Source organism: Girardinichthys multiradiatus, chromosome 2 (genome assembly GCF_021462225.1).
Source record: "Girardinichthys multiradiatus isolate DD_20200921_A chromosome 2, DD_fGirMul_XY1, whole genome shotgun sequence".
Lineage (NCBI taxonomy): Eukaryota > Metazoa > Chordata > Actinopteri > Cyprinodontiformes > Goodeidae > Girardinichthys > Girardinichthys multiradiatus.
This window is the reverse complement of record NC_061795.1, coordinates 38,128,311-38,148,175: the sequence shown is the minus strand read 5'-3', so window position 1 is coordinate 38,148,175 and position 19,865 is coordinate 38,128,311. Positions and strand designations below refer to the sequence as shown.

General features: G+C 38.8%; 1 protein-coding gene across 3 annotated transcripts in view; it reads left to right on the top strand.

The window, feature by feature from the left end:
• The window catches only part of ush1c (Usher syndrome 1C), a 32,734-nt gene that overhangs the window by 11,647 nt on the left and 1,222 nt on the right, over positions 1 to 19,865 (top strand). Inside the window, exons 9-25 of one of the 3 annotated variants that reach the window (XM_047392589.1) lie at positions 155 to 214; positions 383 to 439; positions 3,023 to 3,165; positions 6,705 to 6,770; positions 6,862 to 6,989; positions 8,657 to 8,706; positions 8,926 to 9,078; positions 10,344 to 10,460; positions 10,588 to 11,250; positions 13,058 to 13,111; positions 13,211 to 13,339; positions 15,655 to 15,717; positions 16,634 to 16,675; positions 17,630 to 17,683; positions 17,776 to 17,875; positions 18,324 to 18,433; positions 18,589 to 18,648. In XM_047392589.1, coding sequence (XP_047248545.1) covers positions 155 to 214; positions 383 to 439; positions 3,023 to 3,165; positions 6,705 to 6,770; positions 6,862 to 6,989; positions 8,657 to 8,706; positions 8,926 to 9,078; positions 10,344 to 10,460; positions 10,588 to 11,250; positions 13,058 to 13,111; positions 13,211 to 13,339; positions 15,655 to 15,717; positions 16,634 to 16,675; positions 17,630 to 17,683; positions 17,776 to 17,875; positions 18,324 to 18,433; positions 18,589 to 18,648 — 2,049 coding nt within the window. Of the gene's footprint in view, positions 1 to 154; positions 215 to 382; positions 440 to 3,022; positions 3,166 to 6,704; positions 6,771 to 6,861; positions 7,011 to 7,184; positions 7,241 to 8,656; positions 8,707 to 8,925; positions 9,079 to 10,343; positions 10,461 to 10,587; positions 11,251 to 13,057; positions 13,112 to 13,210; positions 13,340 to 15,654; positions 15,718 to 16,633; positions 16,676 to 17,629; positions 17,684 to 17,775; positions 17,876 to 18,323; positions 18,434 to 18,588; positions 18,649 to 18,783; positions 18,893 to 19,865 lie in introns of those variants that run through there. The other 2 variants (XM_047392598.1, XM_047392580.1) reach the window with 2 other exon arrangements.

Here is a 19,865-nt window from a genome sequence, read left to right as displayed (position 1 = left end):
TAAAAACATGGTAATTCTAATTTATTATGTCTTGTATTGACTTAGACTTAATATCTTATTAATACACACATGAACTAGTCAATGGTTAATGTATTTGTTACTGAGTGTTTACTCTCATGCAGTCGATACTTGATGTGACTTGTATCTACTATAGGTTGGAGACCAGATTGTGGAGGTGAACGGAGAGGATTTCACCACTGTGGACCACAAAGAGGTGATTTTTGTCATTATTTTCAGTATTCATCTGTGTCAGAGGAAGGTTTACAAACTGATAAGTACACAATGTATCTACCTGCGGGTTCTCCTGGGTCATTGAGGAAAGTCTACGAAATTAAAATTTGAATCCTGACTTTTGTGTTTGTTTTAAATCTTTTTTTATTAGGCTGTGAAAGTCCTGAAGAGCAGCAGGAGTCTGACTATTACAGTTTTGACAGGAACTGTAAGTACACTCTTTGTTGTCCAATAATAATTATTTCTACTTTATAGAGTACAATCTTGTGCTGCTTATCTTATAGTAAAACTCACACTGAATTATATGAATGAGATTTAATAAAACATTATGAACTAGATTTAAAAAGACTGTTTATCTTCATTCTTATATAAATTAAATAAAATAGAACAAATCTCAATGTTCCTTGTTAAATTTTAACTCTTATGATGGCAAAACAAAATGCTGCTAAACAGCAAGTACAGTTGTATTGTTCTTTATTTGCTGAGTGAAAATGTTGACTTTTTAAAATCTACCCCAATAATTCACTTTAGAGATCATCTGTCATGGTTGAAAGACCACAAACATTTGCCTCTTCTTCTATGCATCACTCTGAATAATGTGCTTCCTTGTTTTCAATACATCTCCTTTCCCCAACTTACGGCTCAGAAAAAGGTCTGCAGGAGCAACATTTATCCTTGGTAAAGTCTTGACAGTTTGTTTGTTCTGGGAGTCAGTGATGAGGATTGTGTAGGTGAGATAAGTAGTCATGTCTTATTATTGTCTTCCTTGGTGCCTGTCTGATGCATTTATCCGTGAGTTTTTCTTGGTTGGGACATTGCATCCTCCATCGGCAGTTATTGAAAGCGAGGGCTGTGTTCTAAAATCAGATGGCATCTGCTTGTGTGTCACACTTTGTGCCTTTTCTGAAATGGTGTTTATTGTATGTCTGAAGAGGAATCCTGCAACAATATGCAGTAGACAGAATACCTAGTCATTGGAAAAAGTGCACCCTATTTAAATGCCTCCCTAATATGATATGAAAAAAGGGTTCCAGTCTTTACCGGGTTCTAAAATGATTTAAAATCCAACCTCAGGGGCGACGGTGGTGACAGTGGCAGGGGTTTGCCCTGTAACCGGTTGCCGGTACGAACCCACGCTCTGTCTGTCTTAATCATCCTTGGGCAAGACACTTCACCCACCTTGCCTGCTGATGGTGGTCAGAGGGCTTGGTGGCACCGATTGTATGGCAGCCTCACTTCTATCAGTCTGGCCCAGGGCAGCTGTGGCTCACCACTGTTCAGTGTGTGAATGGGTGGATGACTAATTGTAGTGTAAAGCGCTTTGGGGTCTCTGCAGGCCATTTACCAATTGTACAAAAACACACAGATTCTGTTCTGTTGTTATGTGTTAAGCAAAATGAAGCAAAAATGAAAAAGCTGTGTGTGGAAAACTAAGTTGTTTCTTCCATAGGATTTATGATTTTATAGAGATGGTGTGACCTTTTCTATAAAAGAAGGAATTTTGGTAGTTTTCTGTTTCGTAGCATACAGATATGTGCTTGCACAAAGCTGAGAAAACAAGGCATCACCAATGAGCTGCATAAAAAGCAGCAAATAGCAGTGAACGATTATTCACAAGTGGAAACTTTCAAGACAGTTGCCTTGAGAAGAGCAACTAGGTGAGATATATATTTTAATTGTAGGCATATGCTCAGCCAACAAAAGGATCACTACACAGAATTTGTCCACGATTATTGTTTTAAAAAGGCTGCTCAGTTGAAAATGAACCCCTCTGTGTATCAAACTATTCTAGAATGGCAAGTAAAGCTATCTGCCTGGCATATAAAGCTGGGAACAAACTGAATAATTAACAGGAAATGAATCACAGACAGCAGGAAATCTACATCAGACTGACTAAAAAAGAAGAAAATCAAGGTGTTCCAATGGCACATTCAAAGTTCACACATCAGCTAGTTAAGCTCATAAATGAGCGTTTAGTGTGAGATGAACAGCCAGGAAAGTCACTCATAATTAATTCTTCATTAACCTGTTTTTACCTGTTGTCAAAAAATGTGTGTGGGACTGAAACCTTTGCAGGAAAAAAAACTACTTCATGTTTTATCTGCTAGGAGTGTTTTCCCAGTTTTTCTCACAAAACTGTCATTTTAGCTTCATCTTTGTCAATACATCATGACTGTCTGGAATCAGTTGGGTGTTTTTGTTCACTTGAGGTTAGATATTAATAATTTTAGAACCTGGTAAAGACAAGATTATTTGTTTTGGTCTTGACCCTGAAATTGAGAGAGGGTATAATTTTTCCCAACAGAAATATGTATTGATGGACCCTAGGGACAGGAGGTTGAAATGTTGAGCTCTCTTGTAAGTTGTAAGAAGAAGGCAAAGAAGGTCATGGAGTGTCCTTCAGAGTCATTGAACATCAAGGAAAAAAGGAAAAAAAAAAAAAGAATGTTATCATAAAGACCAATAGGTTAAAGCCCACAACCACAGAAGCTCCTCTGGACATTGTAGGATTGTCATAGAAAAACATTTTGTCCAGACCTTTGGGTTCTGTTAAATCCAAGTGATGCTTTTCTCTAACCAGATTTTACATTTTTACAGCACTTTGGTCAATTCTTGTTGTTTTTAAATGTGCTCTAATAATAAACTGACTTGACTTGAATGTGAAGTTCCTGTCCCTGATAGGGATTACAGTATTAGATTTGCCTACCTGACTGAAGCCTGGTTTGAGTAAAATGTCTGCATATAACACAATTCTCTGATTTTTGTCTCTGGCTGGGTTTCTGTCTCTTAGGGAAAGGAGCTGTTTATGACAGATGAGGAGCGCCTTGGAGCTGAGGCCCGCCGGGAGCTGGAGAGGCAGGAGCTGATGCATCAGAAGAAGGTTGCAATGGAGACCAACAAAATCATTAAAGAGCAGCAGGAGAAGGAGAGACAGTGAGTAAACTGCACAACCTTTAATTAGCTTCACCCTGACGATGATAAATGTTTTGTGGTGTAAAACAAAACACACATACAGTGCCTTGCGAAAGTACTCGGCCCCCTTAAACTGGTCAACCTCTTGCCACATTTCAGGCTTCAAACATAAAGATATAAATTTCTAATTTTTTGTGAAGAATCAACAACAAGTGAGACACAATCGTGAAGTGGAATGAAAATGTATTGGATGTGTCAAACGTTTTTAACAAATAAAAAACTGAAAAGTGGGGCGTGCAATATTATTTGGCCCCTTTACTTTCAGTGCAGCAAACTCACTCCAGAAGTTCAGTGAGGATCTCTGAATGATCCAATGTTGTCCCAAATGACTGATGATGATAAATAAAATCCACCTGTGTGTAATCAAGTATCCGTATAAATGCATCTGCTCTGTGATAGTCTCAGGGTTCTGTTCAAAGCGCAGAGAGCATCATGAAGACCAAGGAACACACCAGGCAGGTCCGAGATACTGTTGTGGAGAAGTTTAAAGCTGGATTGGATAGAAAAAGATTTCCCAAGCTTTAAACATCCCAAGGAGCACTGTGCAAGCAATTATATTGAAATGCAAGGAGTATCAGACCACTGCAAATCTACCAAGACCCGGCCGTCCCTCTAAACTTTCATCTCGAACAAGGAGAAGACTGATCAGAGATGCAGCCAAGAGGCCCATGATCACTCTGGATGAACTGCAGAGATCTACAGCTGAGGTGGGAGAGTCTGTCCATAGGACAACAATCAGTCGTACACTGCACAAATCTGGCCTTTATGGAAGAGTGGCAAGAAGAAAGCCATTTCTCAAAGATATCCATAAAAAGTCTCGTTTAAAGTTTGCCACAAGCCACCTGGGAGACACACCAAACATGTGGAAGAAGGTGCTCTGGTCAGATGAAACCAAAATCGAACTGTTTGGCTACAATGCAAAATGATATGTTTGGTGTAAAAGCAACACAGCTCATCTCCCTGAACACACCATCCCCACTGTCAAACATGGTGGTGGCAGCATCATGGTTTGGGCCTGCTTTTTGTCAGCAGGGACAGGGATGGGGCCAAATACAGGACCATTCTGGAAGAAAACCTGTTGGAGTCTGCAAGAGACCTGAGACTGGGACGGAGATTTATCTTCCAACAAGACAATGATCCAAACCATAAAGCCAAATCTACAATGGAATGGTTCACAAATAAACGTATCCAGGTGTTGGAATGGCCAAGTCAAAGTCCAGACCTGAATCCAATCGAGAATCTGTGGAAAGAGCTGAAGACTGCTGTTCACGAACGCTCTCCATCCAACCTCACTGAGCTTGAGCTGTTTTGCAAGAAAGAATGGGCAAGAATTTCAGTCTCTTGATGTGCAAAACTGATAGAGACATACCCCAAGCGACTTGCAGCTGTAATTGCAGCAAAGGGTGGCGCTACAAAGTATTAGCGCAAGGGGACCGAATAATATTGCACGCCCCACTTTTCAGTTTTTTATTTGTTAAAAAAGTTTGACACATCCAATAAATTTAATTCCACTTCATGATTGTGTCCCACTTGTTGTTGATTCTTCCCAAAAAATTTTAATTTTATATCTTTATGTTTGAAGCCTGAAATGTGGCAAAAGGTTGAAAGGTTCAAGGGGCCGAATACTTTCGCAAGGCACTGTATGAGTACAGTCTTTAATCTGAGTGTCCAATTTTTCTGATTCTTCTTTTTAAACTTTAGCATTTACTATTTACCTGTATTGTCTTATAGTTTAGAAAAAGGGATTTCTCTCCTTTTTTACGTTGCATATTAAAAATGAATATATTTTTTGTGCAACCTGTGTTTAACAATGATTTTTTTTAATCAATAATGGAAATTGTATTTTTTAAGTTACTAACTGAGAACCATCAGAAACATTTGTATTTGTAAGCTATGAATGGTGCAAATTAAGTTGGGAAAACTATATAATAAAAAAAAAGAAAGCTCAATGAATTCTAAATCCAGCAGATTTGCTTGATTCATTCAGTGGTTTCCTGTCAACAGCATTTATGCAGAAAATAACCGAGTTAGCAAGGCTAACTCTCTCTCTCTCTTTCTCGCATTTAATAGCAGCTGTAAAGTTGACTAACATCATATGCCTTCAGCTGATTCAAAATGCTGCAGCAAGAGTTCTGATGAAAATTAAAAAGATAGATCATATTTCTCCTACTTTAGCTTCCCTTCATTGGCTCCCTGTTAAATCCAGAATAGAATTTTAAATTCTCCTCCTCACATATAAAGCCCTTAATGATCTAGCTCCATCATACATCAGATCTGATTGTTCCATATGTTCCTAACAGAGCACTTCGTTCTCAGACTGCAGGTTTACTGGTGGTTCCTAGAGTCTTGAAAAGTAGAATGGGAGGCAGATCCTTGAGTTATCAGGCTCCTCTCCTGTGGAACCAGCTCCCAGTTTTAGTCCATGAGGCAGACACCCTGTTTACTTTTAAGGCTAGTCTTAAAACTTTCCTTTTTGATAAAGCTTATAATTAGAGTGGCTTAGGTTATCCTGAGGTATCTCTGTAGTTATGCTGCTATAAGCTTAGGCTGCTGGAGGACATAATGACCACTTTCACCCTCTCCGCTACATTCTCACACTGCTCTCCAATTCTGCATTATTTGCTGTTATTTCAGCTTTTAACTTTATGTTCTCTCTTTTCTCTTCCTAGAAGCTACACCTGCCCTGACTCTGTGTCTATCTGTGACACCTTTCTGGAGAGGGGAATCGTCCGAGCTTCTGCTGGCAACAACTTAATGCTCACCCTCTACCAATGATCCACATGGCCCTGTCTTTTAGTGTTTAACTCTTTCTCTCTCCTAGACATGGAAATTGACTGAGCTTTTACTGTGACTAATTATATGTGCTCTCTTTCAGACTCTAACCTTGAAAACTGGCTCAGAGTTTATCTGTTCTTTCTTTCTAGATGAAACGACTAAAGGAGCTACATCCACAAACATTTACTTTTCCTTCCCATAGAAAGTACTCCTGGATCAGTGCTTCTGTGTTCTTTTTGTGTCTCTGCTCTGTTCTCTCAAACCCCCAGTCGGTCGTGGCAGATGGCCACTCGCACTGAGCCTGGTTCTGCTGGAGGTTTCTTCCTGTTAAAAGGGAGTTTTTCCTCTCCACTGTCGCTACATGCATGCTCAGTATGAGGGATTGCTGCAAAGTCAACACCAGTGACGGTCCACTGTCTCTACATGCTCATCCGGGAGGAGGGAATACTGCAAGTCACTGACTGGATGCAAACTGCTGGGTTTCCTTAGACAGAAAAACTTTTTATCCAATTTGAATAAATAACTAACTCTGACTGCACTGTTCAATGGTTACGATTAATTGGAATGTATGTACCTGACTGTTGTGAAGTGCCTTGAGACGACATGTGTTGTGAATTGGCGTTATATAAATAAACTGAAATGAATTGAATTGAATATGTCCCGTATTTACAGTCCTTATGGCTGAACACAGATTTATGTTGAGGCCTGTATGTTGCTTTTCATAGGAGGAAGATGGAGATCTCCCAGAAATTAGCAGAGGAGGAGGAGCGCTATAAGAGCGAGATGGAAAAGTACAGAACTGTCCATTTTCAGTGGATTTAAATTAAAAGCTTTTTGTTGTTGTTTGTTTGTTCTTAAAAGTTAATAAAATATCTTTTGTAGGATTGAAGCTGCAGAAAAGAAACACAACAGAGAATGGGAGGAGGACTGGGGATCTGAAGACAGACCAAAGAGTCCCCGTTCTCCAAAGAACTCTCCACATGTCCCACCTGAGATGAAAACCACCCAAAGTCCAAAGGCCAAGAGTTCACGTATGATAACACATATTTTTCTTAAAATGCATGAATTCTCTGCTTACTTCCAAACTTTCCTCTTCTTCTGAAACTAAAAGGAGCTGTTTCTGTTTCACTCCAAATGTTCTTTATATGCATGTTTCTGTTTCTCTCTGCTGGTTGCTGTGCTGTTTTTACGGCCTCTTCTCCTAGTTGGTGGAGCCAGCTTCTTTACAGAAGAAGAGGAAGAAGATGAGGAGGACAACCAAGTGAGTTTAGAGTTTCAGCTGTCATTTCAAGCAGCTGTGCAAACTGACACACAAATAGAAGTCCCAGATTTCCTTTGACAACAGTAATGAAGCCGTGCGAGCAGATTTGACATTTTTTTAGGTTGGAGATGCTGCTGAAAATAAATACCAGAGGAGTAGAGATGCACAGATCTAAGATTGTATGCCCGATTTCTGATCAAAGATTTTGCAAAGCTCTGACCTGCCAATACAATTTTAGTTGATTCAGATTTATTTCTAAAAACTATAAATAACAAAATATTATTATTTTTTACTTTATGGACAACTTGTAAATAGAATTATCCTAGAAAAAAAAGAATTTTGCCAAAACGTCACAGAGCCAACTCTCTCTACATGACTGAAAACTAAAAATACAGAAGATTACTGGTCAGAGGTTAATAAATCAGTCAAACCTCAAATAAAAATACTGCATGTCTCCTTTGTTTGTTTTAGCTCAGGTTTATTCTTTTGTAGCGCATACGGAAATGTACCATGCATCATATCATTATATTTAAATATAATTAATGTTTTTCTATCAATTCTATTTAATATACATAACAGCTGGGTGGAACTTCAATATTTGAGAGAAAAAAGTTCTGATTTAAAGTTCTGACATTTTATACTGTTAATTGGTTGTTCAGTTATTGTTGCTATGCAGGATTTGTAAGGAGCCTTTCTGAAGTTAATGATCACTAATAATTTATAGACCAGAGGTGACGTCACACTGTGTGAAAGAGACATCATGAGTCAATTACAGAGCTCTGCAGTTAAACAGGATTTTACAAAATTATTAAAGTTTACATTTTAAACTCTTTAGTATCTTTTAATAATGTTTAGTGCAATTAGCTTGGTTAGCATCACATACTGGATGCCTTTTGTGGAAGCCTCGATGAAAAGCCAACTTACCATCATACAACGTTGAGTTCATTTCTAGGAGCTTGTTCCACTTTTTATCCCTTCTCTAAGTTAATTTTAAACACAGCATTGATACTGAAAATATCTTTGTCTGTTTCCCCCAGTAATAACTTCCACTCTGAGGAGTGTTGTTATAATTGGAACTTGTTGATGCTCATGATGATTTGTGGTGCACTCAATGATTGGAAAAAGATTGTTGCTCAGGGCCTGTTGAGCATAAAATCTACCAAATTCAAGCCACATGCGGATTTCTCTGTGTATTTAGAATTCTTAGGCTAAATGCAGCTGTTAGCATAATTTAAAACACCGTTTGCATCTTTTAATTAAAAATTGTGTGCTGTGTTGCGTGCTGAGTGCTGTGTTGCGTGAGGTTTTACACAAAAAAACGAAATGTGATAAACTGCATGGAGTTTGCTTGGATGTAAACTAAAGCTGTGGTCTCATTTTATATGAGGAGTTACCTGTGTTAATCTCCATCCTTAGCATTTGGCTGGTTTTATCGATATGAGGGGAAGCTGCCTTCACTGCGCAAGGTACTGTCAGCTGTTTGTTTGAAGTGGATCTGAGAAGTTTACCTTAAGATCTGACGTGTTTATCTCAAATAGTTGACAATTAAAACGATTGTTTCCGAGGTTTTATTGCATTGGTGTCACACATTTTTGTGTGTTTTTGGCTGTATTATTTGTATCGTAGTTTGTGTGTTCTTTGCATTTTCCTTTACCTAACTGGTGATGCCTCAGAAAGGAGATAAGAAGAAGAAGAAAAAGAAAGTGTCCAACACAGACACACTGCAGGAGCAGAGAAAGAACAAGAAGGAGATGGAGTTTGAGTTGAAACTTGCCAAAGAAAAAGAAGGAATGCAAGAACGAGAGAAGCAACTAAAGATCAATCGGCTGGTTCAGGAGGTACGAAAATATGTAGTCAAATCTCAGTCCATTAAATTCAATTAAATCATTCCCATTTTCAGCATACTTTGCTTCCAAGCAGTTGGCCTTGTAATCTTTTAAAATAATCTTGACCTTAGGTTAGCAGTTTTTCACATTCTCGGCAGAAAGTCGAGCTTGTTTCCAATGCAGGTTGAGCTCTGCTGATGATTTGCCCCTGTTGGAGTCTCTAAGCCAAGACCTGAAGCAGCTTTCAACCATGTATGAAGCAGCTGGGATGAGAGTCAGCTCCTCTAAATCTGAAGCCAATGTTTTCAACTGAAAGAAAATGAGGGAGGGCTCCCTTCAGATCAGGGATCAGCCTCAGCCTTAGGCCAAGAAGTGCAAGTACCTTAGTGTGTCAGCCATGAGTGATGGTGGGATGGAGCGGGAGATTGATTGGAGCTTGTCTATGGATGCTGTTCTGGTTTGTCACATGGAAGAAAGAACTGAGCCCAAAATCAAATCCCTTAATTTACTGGTCCCTCTGTGTTCCACTACTCACATATAGTCATAACATATGGATCATAATGGGGAGAATGATATAACAGTGGTTAAAATGATCTTCCTTCATAGGGTGGCTGGGTTCATCCTCAGAGATAGAGTCAGGAGTTCCTTTATTCATTGGGAGCTCAGGGAAGAGCCACTGCTTCTTTGTATTAAAATGAGTCAGCTGAGGGGGCTCACTGTAAATTCCTTCTGGCCAGATAGCACCTTGGGATCCCCCAGAATTAGCTGGAGAGTCTTGTCTGGGCCAGGGAGGTCAGGGTTTCCCTCCTGGACCTGTAACCTCTACGATCTGATCTAGGAAAACACAGTGCGTGGACCACTTTAATAATAATAATCATCTTTATTGGTCATTGCACATGTACATTACAACAAAATTTGTCCTCTGCATTTAACCCATCCCTTATAGGGAGCAGTGGGCTGCCATTGTGCGGCGCCCGGGAAGCATTCTGGGGCTAAGGGTCTTGCTCAGAGACCCAGAGTGGCAGTCTGTGTACCTGCCATTTGGAAGCAAATATAAACAAATAATTCAAACATTTCCTCTTTTGTGCACAGTAATGTTGAAGAGTTTCAAAGTGAATCCAAATGCGTGGTTCATTTAAATTCTTCTTGCACCTTGCTGTTTTTCCAGTAAAGCCTTGTGTCATGTCTTGGTCATTTCTATAGCTGACTGCTTTTGTAAAGGGTTTTCTCTTTGCCTGTTTGTGATGCTGGCTGGGTGTAACACCCCACACCTCCAGGTTTCAGAGACTGAAAGGGAAGACCTGGATGAGTCTGAAAAAGTGCAGCACTGGGTGGAGCGTCTGTGTCAGACCCGGCTGGAGCAGATCTCTTGTGTGGAGAATGAGTCCCCAGAGGTACAGTGTCTTCAGTTAGACCCCTTCCCACACTCAGTACTTCTCACCAGTTGTACTTTGTGGCATACATGCATCATTTCATGGAATTTTAATATGGAAGTGTTTCTTATGTGTTTGTGGCTTAAAGCTCTCCCCACCATATTCTCCTGCCTCTGAGCCAAGGGTGAAGCATTTCCCTGGGGGTTTCAACTTGGCAACCACTGATCTTGATGACATAGACCTAGATAAGGTGGATCAGAGCCTGAGGGGACCTCTTAAAAAACTAGTCCCGATTCAGCCCACCACAAACAAGCCTCCACCTCCCTTGCCTCGCCCCCCACCTTCGCCCAAACTGAACCCAACAATCCCTAGCTACTCCCCCCCTTTACCTCGAGTATCTCCACAGCGCCGGGCTCCTTCTTCACCCAGTGGTAGGAAGCCTCCATCTTCTCCATCAACTTTGACAAACAGGGGGCGCAGGCCTCATTCTCAGCCTACACAACCACGTCACCCACCTTCCTTTAACTACCCTTCTCAGTCACAGACGTCCAGGCCGCCATCGTCCCCTCAGCCCACGCCCCACCCACATCCTCCACCTCCCCCTCCTCCGCCTCCACCACCTCCCCCCCCTCCCCCTCCTCCCCCACAGCACTTTGAAGAAAGTGGTTACCGTCACTACCACAACCACCACCTCCAACAACCTTCCAGCCCTCCTAAACACAGGAGCGAGTGGGAAACGGGTGGTTACCTCCCCAGAGGCGGGATTTATTCATCCAGCACCAGTGAAATTTCCCACCCTTCAAGTCCAAAGGTTTGATTTCTTCATGCTTCTCATGACACAAGTATGATGAGTGGGGGTTGCCTTTTCAACTTTTTTTTATTTTTCACATCATAAGTGTTTTTTGTGATTAACCTTTGTGCATTTTAGCTACAAGACTCCTTTATGAACCTGTAAAAAAGCATGTTTGTGTGCATGTTTGTTGGCTTGTATATTAGTGTGTTTTAGAATGTAGAATGAACTGTAGAGATGGTTGTTATTGATGGTTAGTGGTGTTTTTTTGGTTTTTATGGAAATTAGTGAGTGGTGTGCTGCATGGTGTGAAGTTTGCGGTGGTAATTTAAAAAAGGCCTCTGTGTGTGTCACCATTTTAAGCACATTTGAGTTGTTTATTTTTGCTTGCCTTTAGATACAGTGGATATTTAGTTAATTTCAGGTTTTATACCCGAAAATCAAACAAATCTGGGGGAAAGATGTATAAAATAATGAAGGTGTAATGGATTTATCAGTGTACGCACCCTTAAACTAATACTTTGGTAAAGCAAATTTTAGATTTATTTGTACCATTCAGTAGGAGTCTATCAACATGCCCCATCTTAATTTCGGCAATATTTGCTTACTTGACCTTAGAAAAGGTTCTCCAGATATATCAGACTGTGAGGATATTTGTCTTCAAAAGACTCCACAAATTTTCTGTCTGATATAGTTCCTAATTCTGACCTTTACAAAACATTACAAAACTTAAAATTTTCCATTATTATGTGGATTTGGATGTACACTTGGATGATGCTGATGAATTGAATTTCTTTCATCTTGAGCCTTCTAACAAACACCTGAAGGTTTTTATGTCAAACCTGTATGGATAAAATTACTGACAAAAAGAAATTACCAAAAAAAAATCCAGTTCAATGCAAAGAAGTATTCTCTGATCATGATGCTGCCACTATCATGCTTTACCCAGCGTGTGGCTTTCTTCTGGTAATGCGCAGGGTTGTTGTTGTGCTAAACATATTATTTGTATTTGTAGCCAAAACGTTCAAGTTTGCGTTCTTTACACCGTAACATGTTCTTCTTCTTCAGAGATGGATTGGATGTTTTCTTTGAAAGAGAATACTGTTTCTTTGTGTCCAGACATACAGAGAATATAGGAAATTACTGTCAGACAACCAGTACTTGTTGGAAGTTCCTGCAACCCGTTCAGTGCTGCTGTTGACCTTTGGCTGCATCAGTTTCTGTCTTGTCTTTTTAAATGTTTAGTAGAAATGTCTTGTTTTACAAATGTCACTATTGTCCAGTATTTTCTCCAGTTATTGATTAACTTGGTGAAATATGCAAATATGTTTGTAAAGCTGTTGATTTTTTGTTTAGTATTTTTCTCCTGACTGATACCTTCGTACAATCATTTGATCTCTAGCCAATTCTCTTCAAAGTATTGCTTTACCTAAAGGATTTGTATGAGCCATTGTCTGCAAAGCATTAACAGGAAAGGTGAATGTTATTTCAGGTAATCAGATTCACTGTAATTGGTGTGAGGTGTGGGACCCACAACGGGCTTCAACAAAGTATTATTTTAAGGGTGTGCAAACCGATATATTAAGGTTTTAACATTTCAAATAATTTTTTCAATTGAATTGCACAAGATATATTTCAATTAAAGTTTGGAAAAGGTTTAAAATAATTTATTATGGTGTCATTTTTTGGTATGGCAGAAAACATCAGTTGTAAGTGTGTGTATGTTTGAAATCTGTTGTACAATTAGAATTTGTCTTGGTGTGCTATCGACGAGAAGTATTTTGGGCGTGTTTGACCTTTGACAACTGAAAGATTCACTGTATTCTAGGTGATGAGAAACACCTCCCATGTCAGTCATATTTCCAGTTCAAGCAGTCAGCTGGTAAGCCTCCTTTCTTGTGAAAACTCACATCAACCTTGTGTTGTATTTGGAGTCAGCTGAGATTGTGTAAATGTTGTGCTTGAAAATGTGGTCCAATAGCAGCTGGCTCCTAGTCCCCCTAACCAGAGGCGTCAGATGGCCCCCGTCATGTCAAAGCCCGTCATGCTGCCGCAGTCGCAGGCTGGCCGACCAGATCCCCACAGACCTGCTGTCCGTTCTGATGGCCTGGTATGGAGCTTATTAGAGTTATCTGGCATAGTGTGCCATCAGCTGCAGCGGCTATCAATTTCTGCCTCCTTTTTCAGCTCTGGAAGTTTTCCAGATTTCCAGACAATCTGCTTTTTTTATTTCAAACAGGCCACAGATTCTTGTATTTTTCTTAGAGCCCCTAATAAAAACAGGCAAATCAAGCTGTGATTACTAAAAATTGGATAAGCTGGTAAAGAGCAATCATCTTTCCTGCTTACATTTTAAATCTTAAACAGTCACTTTGCCACCTGAGCCATTAGAACCACCACAGGGTTCTTCCTCTGCAGTGAGAGATAAAATGACAAATCTTTGTTAACTGTCGCTGCTGAAGATAGTGGAAAAAATAATTTACTTTCCTGCTGCTACATTCTCTCCCCTGGCAGCTTCAGCATTATAAAAGTCTTGTTTCAGTTGCATTCAGGAGCTTACTGTTTGTGAGACTTCCATCTTTATTGGAACTGGTTGAATGTAGAACATGAAAACTATTCTAACACGGGATATTATCAGCACCTTGGTCAAATAAGTTCTTTATTATAAAAATGATACGTTCTTCAGTCTATTTCTCAATAAACATTGACCTAAAGGTGACAGTTCCCCAAAACATCCACATTTTTTTTTTTTTTTTGGCTAAAACTCTTCATTGCTGTGCCAAATATACATCTCCCTCAACATATGTTGGCAGCCCGGATAAAGATTTTTTATATATCTTTTTTTTTTTTGCTGTAGCAAAAACTTACACTGACAAATGTATAAAAATCCTAAATTTTATTTGAGTGCCTTTTGAGTTAGCGGGGAAAGATATGTTAACCATTCCTTAAAATGGGAGTGACAGGAGCACATATTCAAGAAAGGCTGAGGTGTGTTGATCTTCACAAGTTAGGACATGGCTGGGATGAAATGGCTCCTTGCTTAAATCAGCAGTAACTTTTAAAAATGTTGGATGAGGGCCCTGGTTTATCTTACTACCATGCAGGGTGTTAAGCGGAGGGAAATGAAACCAAGATGAAGCTCAGTGTCGGAGATTTGCAGCAAAAAGTGTCGTCATGACGTCTCCAACTCTCTATAACAACCACCAGGCACTTTAACTGGAATAATGTGGTTTTATCAGATTAGATGGAGATTGTGCTTTTTGGCAGCAACAATCCAAACTAATCATGCATAAAAAAAATATATGAAAAAGCCTCCCATGGCCACAGTTTGGTATGGTGGAGGATGCGTTATGCTGTGGACCTGTTTTTCTTCTAAAAGCCTTGGGAACCTTGTTGTTTTGCATTTAGTTTGTCACAGAAGTTGGAGCTTGGATCTGAAAATGACATCATACTTGCACTGAGTTTGTTCTTGTTACAGAATGGAAAGATTGTTATTTGTTGTCCTGCTAACTCCTATTAGCAATCCTAGCTGCGAACAGTTTATTTCCCTCATTTTATACATTTAAATACTAAAGAAACATGTCTATAAAAAGTACAGAACTATTTCAGCCATTGGTTTAATGAGAAATAGTCAGAAGTACCGATCTGTAGTTTGGACCTGCAACTTTCACAAGGGTTTACATTCACAGCAGCCATATTTGCATCTAAACTTAGTTTGATTGTTGATTGGTTGATTGTTTTCTTCTGATTTTCTTTTTACAACTTTTGATGTCTTCTTTGGTGTATTTTTGGACTTAAACCTCTGAAAATCAGACTTTGAAGTGACACAGAGAAACCAACATGGCATCATTAAGTCTTTGAAACATCAGTGTTTTTAAATTCAGTATTTTTACCCGCAATGCCAATAATTGTGGATGGCGCACAGTGTCAATGTGAAGATTATTAAAAGATAAACCTGTTTATTTATAAATTTAATCTTTGTGCTTATCTAGAGGGGCATCCAGCCAATAAACATTCAAAAAATAAAAAAATACTAAGTGGATTACTGTTCATTTCAATAAAATTATATTTTAGGATTTCTAAATGTGATTATTTAATGTATTACATAGTGTAACATTAGGATGAATCTATTTTCAACCAACTAAGAATAAATTTACTTCCTAATTTATCGCGAAAGGATTTAAGCATAAGGGCTCTCAGGGCTCAGGGTGTTTCTGACTGCTGTTATGTTGCTCTGGGTCGTGCTTACTAGAACAACAAAGTGGGCTTGTTTCTGTGCACATATCTGATGTGCTATAGTCAGTCACACTTCAAGAGAAACAGTTTTTTATAGAGGTTCAAAGTTCCCAGAGTGCCTTAAAAGTGTTCAAGCATCAAACTGAAGAATGTCTTTTCTTTTTCATTTCTACATTTTAACTCGACCAGCCTCCAGAAATGCTAAAACGGATGGTGCCTTTCAACTCGTCTTTCAAATCAAGCAACAAACAAGTAATCCATGTCATTCTTGAGTGCTGTCTTCTTTTTCATGTGTTAGCTTTTTGTCTCCATGTGCTTGTGTGAGGTTTACTAATGGCTGACTGGACCCTCAGGGATGGCTTCCCATGTTTTTTCCTCTCTGCATTGGTTGCATCTCTGCCTTGTTGATGGAGTGGTACATGCATGACTGCACTTTTATTGATTGGGAGCTGACAGTAGAGGTGATGAACATGCTGTTTAGAATGGGAATGCATGTCATACAGTTTGTGGTTTCACTGGGAGATGAATTCTGTTTTAATGGGTAAAGGGGGTTGGTATACCCTAAACTCACCACTAAAAGTGCTCATTGAAAGCGTCAATGTGCTTTCATTGTCATCAGTTGTCGGCTCTATGCATTATGAAGGGACAAGAATGCCTTTTTTCTAGGATTTTTATATTATTCCAATTGCAGCATGAGGTGTATTTACTAATATAAACATGTGTTTTTCAAGCTACAACAAGTGAAAACGCATCATATAAGGGGTTACATTTATATTGTAGAGCATCTGTGCCGCAACTGGAAATAAATTGCTAGATTAATGTTTGTTTATTCTGTATTGGAAACTCTGGGCTGAATAAATGTGATTTACTCACACTGAGAGCTTGATTCTATTTGCTTCCTCTTCCTGTAAAACTAAATTGCTGTGGACTTGCCGTGGATCACTGTCGGTTCATTCTGTGGTTGTACTGGGAATCAGTAAACAATGCCTGATACCTTTTGAATTGTGAGAATCTTTGTTGAGAGTTATGTTCAAAATTAATCATAAAACTGGTTGTCAAAGGAAATCTGATATCTTGTTACACAGCTCATGTTCACTTGATGTCCTCTTCATTTGCTCTTTGTATATTGATCACTTTTAATTAATTACATTTTATGTTTTTTTTTCAGGGATTTCAGAAATATGAGGATGACTTTGATCCTTACTCCATGGTATTGTATACTTGAGCTGCAGAAAAGGAGATTATGTTCATTTATTTGTCAAAACCATGCATAGGAATATTAATCTTGTTTAGAATCTTGTTCTTAGAAGAAATGCAATCATAATGTCTCTGTTTCTACTCAGTGAAACCCAGTAGCTGCTGTTTCTAAACATTTCACAATGTCCAGAACATAAAGACTTGCAATAATTTTATTAAACAAGAAAATGCACAAAAACTAACAATGTTGCTCCAATTTAGAAACATCAGTTATTATTAAAATTGTATAACTTTATACAATTATGTGATGAGTTAGGCCTTGCACCGTCAAGAGGTTACAGCTCACTTTTAGGTTAAGTAATTTCAAGTCTTCTTTACAGGATTTCTTGTCCTATGGGGTTCTTTTGAGGGTATTGTGACCAGTAAACATCTTACCTACTTTAGATAAATCTAACATTTTCATTATGAAGAATTCGTTTTCCACCCAAGGTGTGTTCAGAACAAAACCAAGAGCAAACCCAATATCTGTCATCTTAATACAGCTCCAATGTCAAAAGCATCATAGCTTTTCATTAGAAATTTAAAAACCTTTGTTCTGTTGTCACGTTTGCATCACATCATTCACAATAAATTACTTTGTTATAGTAAAGCTGCTGTCCCACTCAATCACTTTTTAATCAAAGGAAAGGTGTGTTATGCAGGCAGAATATTGACTGGTCATAATCTCTCAGCAGAACCCCACATCATCTAAATGTTATAAAAAGATATAATATGTTTGAGTAAATACACCTGAGCACAAGTACCCTGTTTAGAAGTTCCTGATATCTATACTCTGCATGTTTTCTTCTTGCTGGTTAAATTAATTCAGAACAGAAGTTAATTTGTCATGCTGCCACCTATGTTACTTTATCACCTACATTAAGCTACTATCTGTTTTTTTCCTCCATTCTATGCTCTTCATTAAAAGTTTTCCTCAGACCAGATAGACGGCCGAGATGTGAGATTGCTGAGAATCAAAAAGGTAATTTTTTTTAATAGTTAAAGACATCTGGCTTACTTCTTTTTGATATTTGGAAACATGACTGATAATTCTGTCATGTTTTCTTTTTTAAGGCTGGACAACTTGACGTGGCTCTGGAAGGTGGAGCTGACTCTCCTCTTGGAAAGTTGGTGGTATCTTCTGTTTATGAAGGTGGTGCAGCCGATAAGCACGGTCAGTTAAATTTTTTCTTCCATGTTTTAACTTTATTGCAACCTTTGTGCATAAAACTGTGATATAGGTGGTTTGACATATCACTCTATTTAGCAGATTTGTGCTAAATGATTGAAAATGATTTACAAAACATTCAGAGAAACTAAATAATGAATTCTGTCTTTATGTTACAGTGTCATTCAGAAACCTTCAAACCTTTTATCCAATTTGTGTTTATTGTGTTGTTTCAAGTGTTTTTAAATTCTATATTGCAAACATTACAAAACATAAGAGGTACATCTGATCTGAAACAGATCCACAAACTGATGCATGCAGGGGAAACCTTTTTTTTTTCCAACAATTATTTCCTGCAGAGACCAAATAGTACAAGCATGACTTGTCTGTGTTAATGCATTTTATGATAGCCTCAGTGCTAATTATGTTTGCACCTTAAATGTCTTAAATGCAGGAGGGGTTGTTCCTGGTGATGAACTTATGGCTGTTAATGGGAAGATCCTGATTGATGCCACTTTGGCCGAGGGACAAAACTCTCTGGGTCGGGCCTGGAATAATGGAGGGGTATGAGTCCAATTATAGAATAAAAGAACATGCTCTAAATGTTAACAATATGCACAACTGAAGGGTGTAAATTTGATTTAATTGTGTGTTGTACATTCAGCTGGAGTTCATATTGATTTAGTCACACAGAGATTTAAAATCTTTTCATCCCTCAGGATTGGATCGATGTTGTGATTGCTGTGTCCCCTCCAAAAGATTATGAAGATGAAGTGTAAGCTTACTTCTTTTATCTGTTCAAACATTTTTGTTGCATTTTAGGTGTAAGCTATGAATCTTGTGAAATATAAAGAAGTGCTTCAGTAGTTTACAGATGGTGGCTCGTGTTTCTATGTTTGTGCATGTGTATGCAGCCCTAAGTCAGCATCAGTCAGTCCCACTGTGAACAGAAAGGTGTTTGAAGGCAATGCAACTCTTTACAGACATGGCTATCAGCTTCAGCACTAGCCCCACCTACCCCTCCTACCTCACCCCTGTTCTGGTAATCAACTTAGCCTTCAGCCCTCATCTTCTTCGCTGCACGTCAGAGGGGAGGTTTGGTGTGGCGGTTGTCTTATTTTTGTTTGGGGCTCATTTGTTTTTGCTCTTGAGGACATGTGACAGTCTCTCTGACCATTTGAATAAATAAATCACGGCAAGGGGATTTTGATGTTTGTTTTTCCACTCAACCTGTCAGGTTTACATCTTCTTGTTGCAGCTTGGTTCGTTTCATAGAAAATTATCATAACTCAGAATGTGTACACTCAAAATAAATCAAAATGAGCATTTAAGTGGCACAGTCCTGCTATAAACAACAAATCTATTCATGCATGTGCTCAATGCAGCCTTACTGAGCCATAAATAAGCATGTGTGGCCACGGCCATATATTGTACCATGTTCTCAGGTCACAGACACCCCAAGACTCCTGCCAGTCTTCAGCAGTTGTTCTGGTTGATGTTGTTTCATGGGACTGTTACATGTTCTAAAATGCGTCCCATTTTTGGGCCCGAATTGTCTTTGGGGATATACTGCTCCAGTCAGAAGATTACATCCACTCATCATATTTTTGGGGCATTTTAGTGATTTGTTTAAACCTTTTTTTTTTCTCCAGGATGAAAATTTTGACACACTGTATAGCGTCAATTTAAAAAATAACAACTGAGAGCAGATGTTTGAATTAATTTGAGATTTTCTCAAGTTCACACAAGATCATAACTAAACAGACTGGCTTAATTCTGGCTAGATAAAAAAAAAAAAAATACAATTAATTTAAAATGGTTGGATTTCTGTCATTGCCCCAGCTTTTGAGAAATGTCAATACAGTCAAGTTTGGGGCCGTTCCAGAAACATAATGTTAACCTTTTTTATCCTCTCCCAAAGCCGTTTGATGCGTGTTTGGGATCTTTTTCCTGTCCCATGAAACACCAATGTTTGTCCAAGTTTACCTGTTAAGCT